The sequence below is a fragment of the Gopherus flavomarginatus genome, chromosome 2, assembly GCF_025201925.1.
Source record: "Gopherus flavomarginatus isolate rGopFla2 chromosome 2, rGopFla2.mat.asm, whole genome shotgun sequence".
NCBI lineage: Eukaryota > Metazoa > Chordata > Testudines > Testudinidae > Gopherus > Gopherus flavomarginatus.
Window position 1 is genome coordinate 176021172 of NC_066618.1, and position 12787 is coordinate 176033958.

General features: G+C 49.6%; 1 protein-coding gene across 2 annotated transcripts in view; it reads left to right on the forward strand.

Moving 5' to 3' along the window:
- Window positions 1-6425: 6425 nt before the first annotated feature.
- Window positions 6426-12787, forward strand: part of GMDS (GDP-mannose 4,6-dehydratase) — a 550007-nt gene continuing 543645 nt past the window's right edge. Inside the window, exon 1 of one of the 2 annotated variants that reach the window (XM_050940197.1) lies at window positions 6426-7088. In XM_050940197.1, coding sequence (XP_050796154.1) covers window positions 6990-7088 — 99 coding nt within the window. In that variant the 5' untranslated portion in view covers window positions 6426-6989. The remainder of the gene's footprint in view (window positions 7089-12787) is intronic. The other variant, XM_050940196.1, reaches the window with a different exon arrangement.

Sequence of the window (12787 nt, forward strand, 5' to 3'; positions counted from 1 at the left end):
CATCCCTTTTAGGCATTTCAGCCTTTGACTCCCAGCCAGACATCCCAGTCTAATATAGTGAGAGAATATTGAAAACCCATTTAATCATATGTGAGGTTCTTTCTAATCCCAAAGGATGAGATACGTACTTCCAGGACAATCTGAATCTTGGATCTTACCCAAATATCACACAGTCAGCCAGTCCTTAATAAACTAACTAAAAGTTTACTGATAGAGTTATAAATGGCTAATAGATCGTATAAGGACTTTGTAATCATTTGCATTTGTAGGTTTGTAGCAGTGATGGACTAAACTGCTGGCTTGTAAAGTCTCTCTGGTAGCTTTCAAAAGATTTGACAGTCCTCAGTCCATACTTCAAGATGCTCCTTTTTATTGTAAACCCACAGTCCAGGGAATTAGAGCAGGAAAGAGGCAAAATGGAGGTGTCTCAGAGGTCATTTATACCCTCTGCCATGTGCATGGAAATGTACTGTCCCTAAATGAAGCCCACAGCCCCCGCAGGTGTAAAGTTACTGGCCCAAAATTGAGTCCAGGGTCACATGAACATATCACATGCCCCTATAAGTTTTGCTGAATCACAGGGGTTTGCCATTAGCTCTTCCTGAGGATGTCTCAGACAGCGAGGAGCCAGCTGGAGGGGATGAATTTCTTCAATGGTCCATTGTTAGAGTGGAGTGTCCTTGACTGGGCCATCAACATGTAGCTGTCTAGCCCAGAGGCAAATCTAACTGAGGGGGTATTACCGAGGAATACGACCCATGTTTTAGATACAAGTATATAACAGATATTCATACTTTAGATACAAAGATGATGCACAGATTTAATCAGGGTAATCCTACTTAGAAAATCATAACTTTTCCATTGATACCTTACATGACACATAGTTTCTGTAAGTCTTGTTCAGAATATAACAGTGATATAAAAGGTCTTTAATCATACAGTATGATAAGGAATTTATATTTTTTAAATAATAACCCAAAGAAATTTCTAACTCCTGTGATTATAGTGAAAGACTTGAAAATTGAACCAAGTGTACCTTAAAGGCAAATAGAAAAAACTCTCTCCTCAGGGCCTCGAACACCTCTAAGCCCCTGTGTTACCCCTCAGCGTTAGCAAGAGTGAGCTTTGCAGATTGGTATGGCAGGGAGCAGACGCACAGCCTAATCTGTCAATTTCAACTCCAAACTCCTCAAAACTCTGCCAGTCTTAATCTTGATTTGCAGGTAAACATCAGTGTAGTGTCCAGTCCCTCTCACTGTATACTCACAGAAATTAAGTTTGCTGTCTCCAAAGAGATTGATAACATATCAGCCTGTTTAGCTGAAGACTCACACTTTACTTCAATCTAACAGCACTGAGGTGGTTTACCATAAAAATAACTTTATTGTTAATGAAGAGTGGATATTTAAGTGATATTAATCAAGAGAAAAAGAGATAAGTGTGGTTAAAAACCAAACAAAACACACTTTCTAGTGCCGAAAATTTAATTTTAGCAAGGTATAATCATTGCCTAAACAGTTTTCTCACTTACATCAAGTTATCAGTAATTCTAACCCTCTGTGCCCTGGGATCCAACTTTCACAGGAATCACAGAACCCTGTCGTGTTTTGTTTAAGTGACAGATAACTAGAATAACCTTTTTTTGCTCCCTCTTATATTTTCCAAAGGCCATTGTCTTTTAAGTCTTCCTGGCTCCTAAGATAGACTCATAGACTTTACGGCCAAAGGGGACCATTGTGATAATCTAGTCTGACCTCGTGCACATTGCAGGCCACAGAATCTTGCCTACCCCCTTCTGGCATAGACCCATGACCTCTGGCTGACTTACTGAAGTCCTCAGACCATGATGTAAAGACTTCAGGAGAATCCACCATTTATTTTACTTTAAACCAGTAAGTGACCCATGCTCACAGGTGAAAGTAACTTAAAGGACTTACCAGTACTCCAGAATCCTGAGCAGGGGGTGTGGCCTCAACCAGAAGAGGCAGGGCCCTAGGCTCTGGCTGCAGTAGTGGCAGCTGGGAGCCCCGGGCCATTTAAATCACTGCCAGAGCTACCAGCTGTAGAGGCGACTGGGAGCCCTGGGGCTCGGGGGCCATTTATAGGGCCCGGTGCGCTGGCTGCCACTACCACAGCAGAGTCCCGGGCCCTTTAAATTGCTGACAGAGCTCCAGGGGTCCCTGCTGCTGCCGCCGCTGCAGCAGGGCTTTAGCGACAATTTAAAGGGCACGGGGTTCCGGCCACCATTACTGCCCCGGGCCCTTTAAATCTCCGCCAGCTCCAGCAGCAGGGCTCTGGCAGCAATCTGAAGGGCCCAAGGTGGTAGCGGTGGCCGGAGCCCTGAGCCCTTTAAATCGCTGCCTGAGTTCTGCTGCTGGAGCCGGCAGACATGTAAAGGGCCTGGGGCAGTAGCGGCGACTGGAGCCCCGTTGCCACCACCCTGGACCCTTTAAATCGCCGCCCGAGCCCTGCTGCTGGAGCCCTGGGCTAGTGGCAGTGGGGCTCCTGTGGTGATTTGAAGGGCCAGGGGCTCCCAGTCGCTGTTACTGCAGCAGAGCCCCAGGCCCTTAATTGCCACTGGACCCCTGGGGGTCCTGGCCACTTCTGCTACCTAGGCAGGGCTGACTCCCGGCACCAGCACTGCAAGCAGGTGCTTGGGGTGGCCAAGGGGAAGGGGCGGCACGTCCGGCTCTTCAGCGGCGGGTATTTCAAAGGGCCTGCTGCCGAAGAAGAAAGCGACGTGGTGGAACTGCCACCAAAGTGCTGCCGACTGCAATCGTGGCTTCCCTCCCCACCCCCCACTTTGGGGCGGCAAAAGCCCTGGAGCGCCAGTGCTGGGGCTCTGGCAGCAATTTAAAGGGCCCTTTTCCCCTCCTATTGCTCCCCTTGGAAGGCTGTTCCAGAATTTTACTTCTCTCCCCCCTGCACCTCCCTCCCACGGGATGCATAGCCCCAATCCAGATCTGGTCACAGCTGCAGGATGGGTGCATAGCCCCTGCCAAGCCCCGGCTGTAGGTGGAGGAGCGCACAGTCTTGGGAATGAGGGATATGCACAATTCCCACCAAGCTCGGGACTGGGGTGCACAGGCCCTGTTACAGCCCTGCACCCCCAAGCTTGGGATGTTGCGGGACTGGGTTGCATAGCCCAGCTGTAGCCCCTGGCAGAAGGTGGCTCTGCCTGCAGACCCTGCCAAGCCCTGGATGCCGCGGGGCTAAGGCACACAGCCCCGGCAGCTGCCTCCAATCCCCTAAACCTGGAGGTCTGGGTTGCACTGCCCCAGCTGCAGTCCCTGGTGGAAGGTGGTCCTGGCTGCAACCCCCGTCAAACCCAGGCCCCCGGAACTGGGGCGCACGACCCCTGCTGCAGCCCTGGGCCCCACCACACTCGGGACACTGTGCAGCTGGGGCTGCAGAAGTTGCTGAGGAGGGGCTGCAGCGTCCTCCTGGTTCTGTCCCCAATAGCAGTGCAAGGGTGCACAGTTCCCCTCCGCCTCCTTACATCTTAGACATCATAGAATCCGTGACTCCTGTGACTAAATTGTAGCCTTCCTTAATTGTGACACCGGGTGTTTGGGATAGCAGTGAATGTGTCAGGCAGGCATGCTGTGACTTAGGCCTGGTCTACACTATGCATTTAAACCGAATTTAGCAGCGTTAAACTGAATTAACCCTGCACCCGTACACACAATGAAGCCTTTTATTTTGATATAAAGGGCTCTTTACACCAATTTCTGTACTCCTCCCCGACGAGGGGAGTAGCGCTGAAATCGGTATTGCCATGTTGGGTTAGAGTTAGTGTGGCCGCAATTCGACGGTATTGGCCAACGGGTAGTATCCCACAGTGTATCATTGTGACCGCTCTGGAAAGCAAACTGAACTCGGATGCACTGGCCAGGTAGACAGGAAAAGCCCCACGAACTTTTGAATTTCATTTCCTGTTTGTCCAGCATGGAGTTCTGATCAGCACGGGTGGCGATGCAGTCCCAAATCCAAAAAGAGCTCCAGCATGGACCGTACGGGAGATACTGGATCTGATCGCTGTATGGAGAGACAAATCTGTTCTATTAGAGCTCCATTGCAGAAGATGAAATTACAAAGCATTTGAAAAAATCTCCAGGCTATGATAGACAGAGGCCATGGCAGGGACCAAGCACAGTGCTGCGTGACAAGCATAACGGAAAGCCAAAGAATCAAATGGACACTCATGAAGGGAGGGAGGGGGTACTGAGGACTCCAGCTATCCCACAGTCCCCGCAGTCTCCGAAAAGTATTTGCATTCTTTGCTGAGCTCCAAATGCCTGAAAGGTCAAAAACATTTTCCTGGGTGTTTCAGGGTGTATGTCGTCAATTTACACCCTTCTCCCCCCCCCGAAAGAAAAGGGAAAAAAATCATTTCTCACCTTTTTTCAATGTTACCCTATGGTTACTGCATGCTGCTGGTAGGCAGAGTGCTGCAGCGCTGAACACCAGCATTCCCTTCCCGGTGGCAGATAGTGCAAAATGACTGGTAGCCATCATCCTCATCAGCCTGTGAGTGCTCCCGGCTGGCCTCGGTGAGGTCGGCCAGGGGCGCCTGGTAAAAATGGGAATGAATCCCGGTCATTCCTGGCAGATAGTACAAAAGGCTTGGTAACCGTCCTCACCATAGCAGCGGGAGGCTCTGCTCCTCTCCCCCCCCCCCGCCCCTTTAACGTCCTGCCTGGACTATCATAGCAGCTGGAGGCTGCCTCCCCGTCATTTTATCTCACTAAAAACTCAGTGTTTCTTATTCCTGCATTCTTTATTACTTCATCACACAAATGGGGGGACACTGCCACGGTAGCCCAGGAGGGTTGGAGGAGGAGGGAAGCAACGGGTGGGATTGTTGCAGGGGCACCCCCTAGAATGGCATGCAGCTCATCATTTCTGTGGGATCTCTGGGGCTCTGACTTGGAGCAACTGTGCTCTCTGGTTCTCTAGTAGACTTGCCCCATATTCTAGGGAGCACCGACTCTATTTTTAGACAAAACATAAAGAAGGGAATGACCCAGGGAGTCATTCCCATTTATGTCCATGCGCCCCCGGCCGACTTCAGCAAGGCCAGCCAAGAGCACCCATGACAGCAGCAAACAGTATAAAAGGATTGATGAAGAGCATCGCCAATTTCCAATTGCAAACAGTGCAAAATGACTGATAACCATCCTCTCATCACCAATTTACAATGGCAGACAGTGCAACAGCGATGGTAACCATCTCTGCTACCTTGCAAAGGCAAATGAATGCTGCTGTGTAGCACTGCAGTTCTGCCTCTCTCATAAGCATCCAGTACACATACAGTGACAGTGACAAAAAGCAAACCGGGCTCCACGGTTGCCATGCTATGGCATCTGCCAGGGCAATCCAGGGAAAAAGGGCGCAAAATGATTGTCTGCCATTGCTTTCACAGAGGAAGGATTGAGTGATATTTACCCAGACTCACCCGCGACACTGTTTTTGCACCATCACGCATTGGGATCTCAACCCCAAATTCCAATGGGCAGGGGGAGACTGCGGGAACTATGGGATAGCTACGGGATAGCTACCCACAGTGCAATGCTCCGGAAATCGACGCTAGCCTCGGTACATGGACGCACACCGCCGAATTAATGTGCTTAGTGTGGCTGTGTGCATTTGACTTTATGCAATCTGTTTTACAAAACCGGTTTCTGTAAAATCGGAATAATCCTGTAGTGTAGACATACCCTTAGACTAGATGGGCCCCTTGTCAGTGAGCAGGGAGGGACTCTTACAGTCACACTTCTTGTGGCTGTAGTAAAAAGCTTGAAAATGCAAACTCAGGGAACCTTAAAGGTAAATAACAAGGGTCTGATCATCTTTGTTGTAAAATGAGCAGTCTTGATATATGGACTCCTGAGTTTTGAATATGTAGCAGGCACAGCGCAGCCTTCTTTTCTCCAGCAGCCTCCGTGGGCGGATCCGAGAGCACCAGAAGCATCCGTGGCTTTGCCCTTGTCCAGGGTCCCCACGTCCCTCTCCTGGGCAGTGGCGCTGCCCGCTCAGAGCTGACTGCAAGGGCCGCTCCGCGATATTCCCGCCTTCTCCTGCTGCTGTTCCTCCCTTTGCCTCTGCTAGTTCCCCCTGTGCCACGGTCCCGCACGGGGGCCTGCTCGGGGAACAGGGGCTGTGCCTCTGCAGGCTAATCAGAGCGGCGAGTGGTGCCTGCCCGGGCGAGGGCGCTTACGGCTACCTGCAGGGGCTCGCGCCTCCACGCTGCAGGGGGCGCGGTAGGCTCCAGGAGCAGCCGTTCGGCTGGGCTGATGTCGCTCTTTGCATTTGCCGCCGCCTCGGTGCTGCATGAGGAAGTCGGGTCTCGCTTTTGGCGGTAGCTGAAGCTGCCGCCAGAGCCGGCTTGAGACCTGAGGCAGCCCCGCCCCCACTGTACCCCATTATCCAATCAGCGGCCCCAGCACCCGACACTGCCGGGTTCTGTGCCCGGGCTATTGTCTCATTAAGGAAGCAACGCTGCTCCTGATTGGTTGGCGGAGGCCGCCGCGGCTGCTTTTCAAGCCGGGGAGCGAGGGAGGGCGCGCGTGCTTGGGAGCGCGAACCCGAAATCCGAGCGCGAGCGAGCCTGGGGCTGCTGCCGGGTGCGGCGCGGCACCTGTGCGGCTGCACGGTCAGGCAGGAGCCGCTCAGGGGACGCAGAAATGCACCAGTAGCCGGCAGCAGTAGGAGCCTGGACAGACCCCGCCCCCTTGCAGTTGCTCAGTTCCCAACTCTTCATCTTTGGTCCAGGCAGCACCCTGCAGCCCATGCCCTTGCCAGCCCCAGCAGCCCGCGTCACCGCATCCAACACCTTGTCCGCCCTGCTCCTCCCACAAGCGGCTGCAGCGCAGGTCCTTCCTTTATCATCTTTACTCCCTGCTCCACCTCTTGCACCTTGGTCACGGTCTCCTCCCAACTACCGCTAAACCACAGTGCCAGGAACTGGGCCCCTCCCCTCCAGACTTATGGCACAGGACGCCTGCCCCAGCTCTGCACTCACTGTAGGGGACTGTGCAGACATGAATCCCAGGAAGGTGGCTCTCATCACGGGCATCACTGGCCAAGTAAGTGTTTGGGGGGGCGGGGAGTGGAGAAGAATACAAATGTAATAGCTTCTTTCTTCTACCCCAGTCGTTAGGCAGGGCCAGGGGTTAGTGACACGTGGATTGCCTCTATCTACACGTGTCTCTGCTTGATTTGTTAGCTAAGTACACAGTAAGCTGTCTATTGCCACACCGCTCAGCATGTATCGTCTCCCTGCTGTGCATCAGTATGTATTGCATTGATACCCTACTAGAAATAAGGACTGCTATTACTTACCAACCGTATTTGGCCCAACTTCATCCTTAACTGTTACTGACCGAAGAGAGGAAAGAAACATTTGCAACTGGTATGTAAGAACAGTGTCTCATCTCCTGTTTTCTACAGTTTTTCAACTTTTAGTGTAGCCCATACTGTGCTGTTTACATGCAAAAATGAGGTCACTTGGATCTTAATATACAGTTTATCTGTGAGCACTTGATTTACAAGACACAATTCTTGGGAGATGAATGAAGAGAAACATTAAAGGCTGCTGCAATAGGAATATGTTTTTTGGCTTGACAGGCAAAGGATTGCTTTTCCATACAAGAATGAGGGAACATTGTTTTCTTAACTTGGTGGCCAGGTGTAGCTTTGCAGGTAAAATATAATCACTTCCCCACTGAAACAAACTTCCTTGCAGTTGAAATTTGATACAGTGCTTCTTTATGGCTGCTAATTATTGGATCTAAATTGAGGTGCCTAGAGCTAGATCTCTCTCTCTCTCTCTCTCTCTCTCCCATCCCAGATGTTGAATGCCTATGACTCCAGTTGAAATAATGAGAGCTGTGAGTGCTCAGCATTTTGGAATGTCCGTCTCAAGTTGAACACCAAAACTAGCAGGAACTTTTGCAAAAATTAGCTTAGGTGGCTTGTCCAAACTCATATAACAGTATAATGATAGAGTTGGCAATATAACCCTAATCCATAGTCCCTTGTTCTGTGCAGTAGATAGTGCTCCCCTGTAGAAGGAAGGGACTATTGCAGAGTTGCAGCAAAAACTATAATTCTTAGGAATCTTTTAATACAAATACATGTGTCTGAGTCTTTGTTTACAGCAGTCCTTATCCCAGAAAGTGTGAGCCCTATTCTGAGATTAGAGCTGGACAGAACAAAAGTTGCAGAATTCTTTTCACTGTGCCTTGGCCTCCTTTTTGGAAGTGTTGCAGAATAGGTATATTCACCTGACATCATGATAACTTCCTGGCAGGCTCTTTTGGTGGGAGACATTCTTCCAAAGTACCCTTAATGTAGTAGTGTAAGAAATACACATTGAGAGAGGCATGGGGCTTGCAGCTTCTCAGAGCTCAAAAATAAGAACAAATGCTGGTCTTGATACTTAGTCTAAATAGCATGACCTTGCCCATATCAACTCACTTTCATAAGTTTGTATCTGGCAACATTGTTGCCATAAAGGTGGGCTAATAAATGTACATGTTAGGTAGCAGGGCTCAGATAATCCAACCTGGTATTGTTATTTACAGGAAATGCTTTCCTTTACCTCAGTGTTTCCCAACCTTGGGACGCCGCTTGTGTAGGGAAAGCCCCTGGCAGGCCGGGCCGGTTTGTTTACTTGCCGCGTCTGCAGGTCTGGCCGATCGCGGCTCCGACTGGCCACGGTTCGCCGCTCCAGGCCAATGGTAGGTGCTGGAAGCGGTGGCCAGTATGTCCCTCGGCCCACGGTGCTTCCAGCAGCTCCCATTGGCTAGGAGCAGTGAACCACGGCCAGTGGGAGCCGCGATCGGCCGGACCTGCAGATGCGGCAGGTAAACAAACTGAGCCGGCCTGCCAGGGGCTTTCCCTACATAAGTGGCATCCCAAGTTTGGGAAACACTGCTTTACCCTAAATGCATTTACTCAGTTTAAATAATTGCCCCCAAACCAACAAACTGTTAATTTCCAGTAGGGGACAATCAGTGACACATGGTACAGGTAACATTTCCACTTCTTTGTGAATACATTCTTGTCATCCTGGTAAACAGGATGTGTAGAGGACACAAATTGGAAACTACAGTGGATTGCCAGTGATTTATAAGGTGTCAGTTAACCTTGTGAAGGGCAAAGAGAATAAAGGACTTGCCCAGGACTTGAAAGCAAGGCTCGGCCTTGTCATGTTTAACACTAGTGGGGGATGATTTGGGAGGGCAAATGACTGCCAAAGCACACAACCACAAAACATACGTAGATATTTCTAGTATTTCTGAAACTGCATGGAGGAGCAGCACATCCACATCTTCACATCCAACCCCCAAAAGAGGGAAAAATCCTGCCTATTTCCTTTGGCTGGTTGCACTGTTCCTTTGTACTTGATCTTCCTCTTTCGTTGTCTCTCCCAAGCCTCTCTAGTCCTTCAAGCTTTTTGCTTGTGGAATTTAGAAACTGGTAGCTTCCCTATCCTTCTGCATAATTAGATGGCTCAAACCAATTGATGCCAAGCAGATTTTGGCACTAAATGCTTATCAGTCTGGCTGATTAACCTTCACAGGGAAACGTCTAACTAGCTGCAGTGACTCCTCAAAAGAGGTGTTTGGAGCAGTCGCAGCACTGAAATTATCCTGCGTGCCCCTCGTGTTGCACAGGCCCTTATTCCTCCAAGAATCAGCGTCCTCTTGGTCTCGCCTACCCCAGCGTGGGCATAGTGGGAATTCCATACCTCTGTGAGAGACTCAGTAACACAAGAATCACGGTAATGGAGCTAGGAGCCCTTTTCTACTCTTTCCCCTCCCTCATGCCCCACTCCCAAACCAAACTAAAAGCTGTAGCATCTTCAGGCACCTTTTGAGCCCAGGACAGATAAATGTTCTTCCTCTAAGTCAAACTCAAGTTTACTTCAGAAGGTTGCCGTTCCCTGGGCCTAAAGGGCAACGGCAGCATGAAAGCGAATCTGCTGCCCAGTTTCCAGATTGTTCTCCTTCCATGAATGCAACTTAGTGGTAAGACCAAACTTCCTTGGACTCTGCAACTGACATGGATGTCTCCCTCTGCAAAACTGTTAGGTAGCCTTCCTTTTGTGCTGTGTGCTGCATGGTCACATTTGAGTTTTATATATTTCACATCAGCTCTTTTGGTCACTTGTTCTGTCTCTGAAGAACAGAGTGAAGTGGCTGTGGAGGTAGTAGTAAGCTGTTGGCGATGGGAGGATGGGGGAAAAGAGGATTTTTTTTCAAATAAAATGGATTAGAGCAGGTAGGATTTAGAGCCCCTCTTTGTAAAGGTACTTAAACATCCCAGCTATTGTAGCTCTAAATTTTCAGGTAGTATAGCATAAGTCTGAATTGGGAGCATAGCATAAGTATATTGCCCTGTGTCTCTCAGAATCTGGGTTTCCTTTTTCTCATTGCTCCTTAGACAAATAAATCAAAAATTGAAGATTTTTCTTCATTAATCCAGTTGCCCCCACTTCTTCACACAGACTATTACTTTTCCCAGCAACTTTCTGACTTCCTCTATACTGGACTTCTGTATACTGGTTGAGATGCTCTTATTTCTGCCTGTCTAGGCCTTCAAACAAACAATTAGGCAAAGATGTTGGAGGTAGAGGAGAAAGTAGTAGTATCGGAGCCTGCCTCCTTTTGGTCCTATTTCTGAAAAGTCACTACAGCCTGTGGTTGCAGGTGAGGTTGGGGGAGCTGGAACAGGGGACATAAGCATAGTCCTTACAAAAGCTTTGTTTACTATGTTAAAATCCTTTGCTAAAATTACTAGGCAGATTGCTGCAACTCTATTAAATGCTGTTCGATTTCTTTTGCCACTCCTGCTTTCTACATGCATTGTTGAGCAGGCACATTTTGTCCCACACAGATTGATTATTGCAGCCATTTTTACGTGAATGCTAGAACTCGTATTTGCTGCACCTGCTCTGTAGATGGAGGACTTCCTTCTCTGGGAGTGCCCACTTGGCATCTTTTGCTGGTGCTAAAGTCTTAAATTAAAACAAAGAAAAATGAAAATATACAGTCTGTCATAAAAAAAATCATAAATCAAAAATAGTAAACACAATACGTTTTAAAGACAAGTTGGTTTTTCTGAGATTGGGGTCTAGTTTAGTTCTAGGTTGATTTGAGCATTAGTTAGCCTTTTATTCTTAACTAGATTTAAGGTTGTTGTAGAATAATGGTATAACTTGTAGGTCTGGATTAGTTGCATAATTGAATTGGAACATCCGTATTAAAGAGACTGACACAGTGTATGGAGAACAAATATAACAGGTACATAAGCAAATTCTCTGATCCAGCTGGTTTTTCAGCTACAGGAATGTACTTCCTTTGGGCAAAGGATGCTGCAGGTCTTGGCTTTTTTCCTAGTGAGGTTACTAAAGTAGTTGAGAGTAGATAAACTTGTTTGTCCTGTAGAAGTGTGGTGGCTGTAGTATATTTGAACAGTGGGCTGCAAGGGGAAAAAACCTTTGTAGTTTGTTACTTTATACAGTAAGTAATGGAAAATATTTCAGATTTGTTTTGCAAGTTTTGCACTTAGATGTACACAAGTGCAGCTGGGGCTCGATCTTCTCCGGCAGGAGGAGGGGAGCCACACCGGCTCACTACACCCCGGTGGGTCCGGGAAAACAGCCCAGCAGTTCTCGCAGCAATCGCCTGCCTTGTGGGGGCAAGGGGCTCAGGTCCTTCGGCAGGGCTGAGCCATAATAACCGCTATGAGCCTGGCTCTAGGTCAGGGCGGGGCAGCAAACACTGAGTCAGGAAGCTCAAGCCCTCAGGCAGGGCTGAGCAACAACCACAGTTAAGGCCCGGCCCTAGGTCAGGGCAGGGCAGCCAATACTGAATCAGGAAGTTCAGGCCCTCAGGCAGGGCTGAGCAGTAGTAACAGTTATGAGAGGCTTTGGCTTCCTCAGGCCAGGGAGAGGGGGAGTCTGCCACCCAGGAGTTGGGTGGCAGGGGGGATGCAGGCCCTCCCACTCCACTGCATCCCAGCGCGGGTCCCTAGCAGTGGCTGAAGATCTGCTGCTTAATCAGTGGGGATCCTGGCCACAACACATTGACATAGGCTCTGGTAAGGCTGCAGCCAGACTGGGGTCGGCTGCCCCTGGGCTACTTCCATACTGCCCTTCGGGCCCTACCTGGGTCCTGACGTCGGCCTCTGCGGGGTCCAGGAGCATGGGCTCATCGTGGCTGGGTGGTAGGTCTGGTGGCTCCTCCGGGTAGCAGGCACGGTGGAGCTCCAGTGGCTCCTCCGGGTAGCAGGCATGGGGGAGCTTAGGCCAGTCTGGATGGCTGTCCTGGGTCGCAGGAGGTTCCCAGTCTCAAGCTCCCTGAAGGACATCTGCTCGCTCCGGCTGCTGGGGCCTGACTGAGCTCTGAGGGCCGGCCTTTGTAGTTCCGGGTTGGCGCCTGACCCTTTGAGGGGCGGGCTCTGAGCTCTTTAGCTCCTCCCACTCTGGCCTCCGACTGGGCTTTTCCTCCCCTGGTCTGGAGGGGAGCCACACCGCCTCACTACAGAAGAGTAGGCTAGATCATAACTGTTTACCTTGAAATGCCATGTAGCAAAGAGTTTTCACTGGCTGCAGTGAAATCTAGTGTAGAGGAAAGAGCTCTTTCTCAGAAGCTCCTCTGTCCCTAAAAGTGCCCAGATACAATCTTATGCTATGAAGAGAGTCAATAGGAAAAAATTGTGGCTCTAACTACTTCACCTCCCTCCCTTATGGATAATAAGTATCCAGCTTTATGTT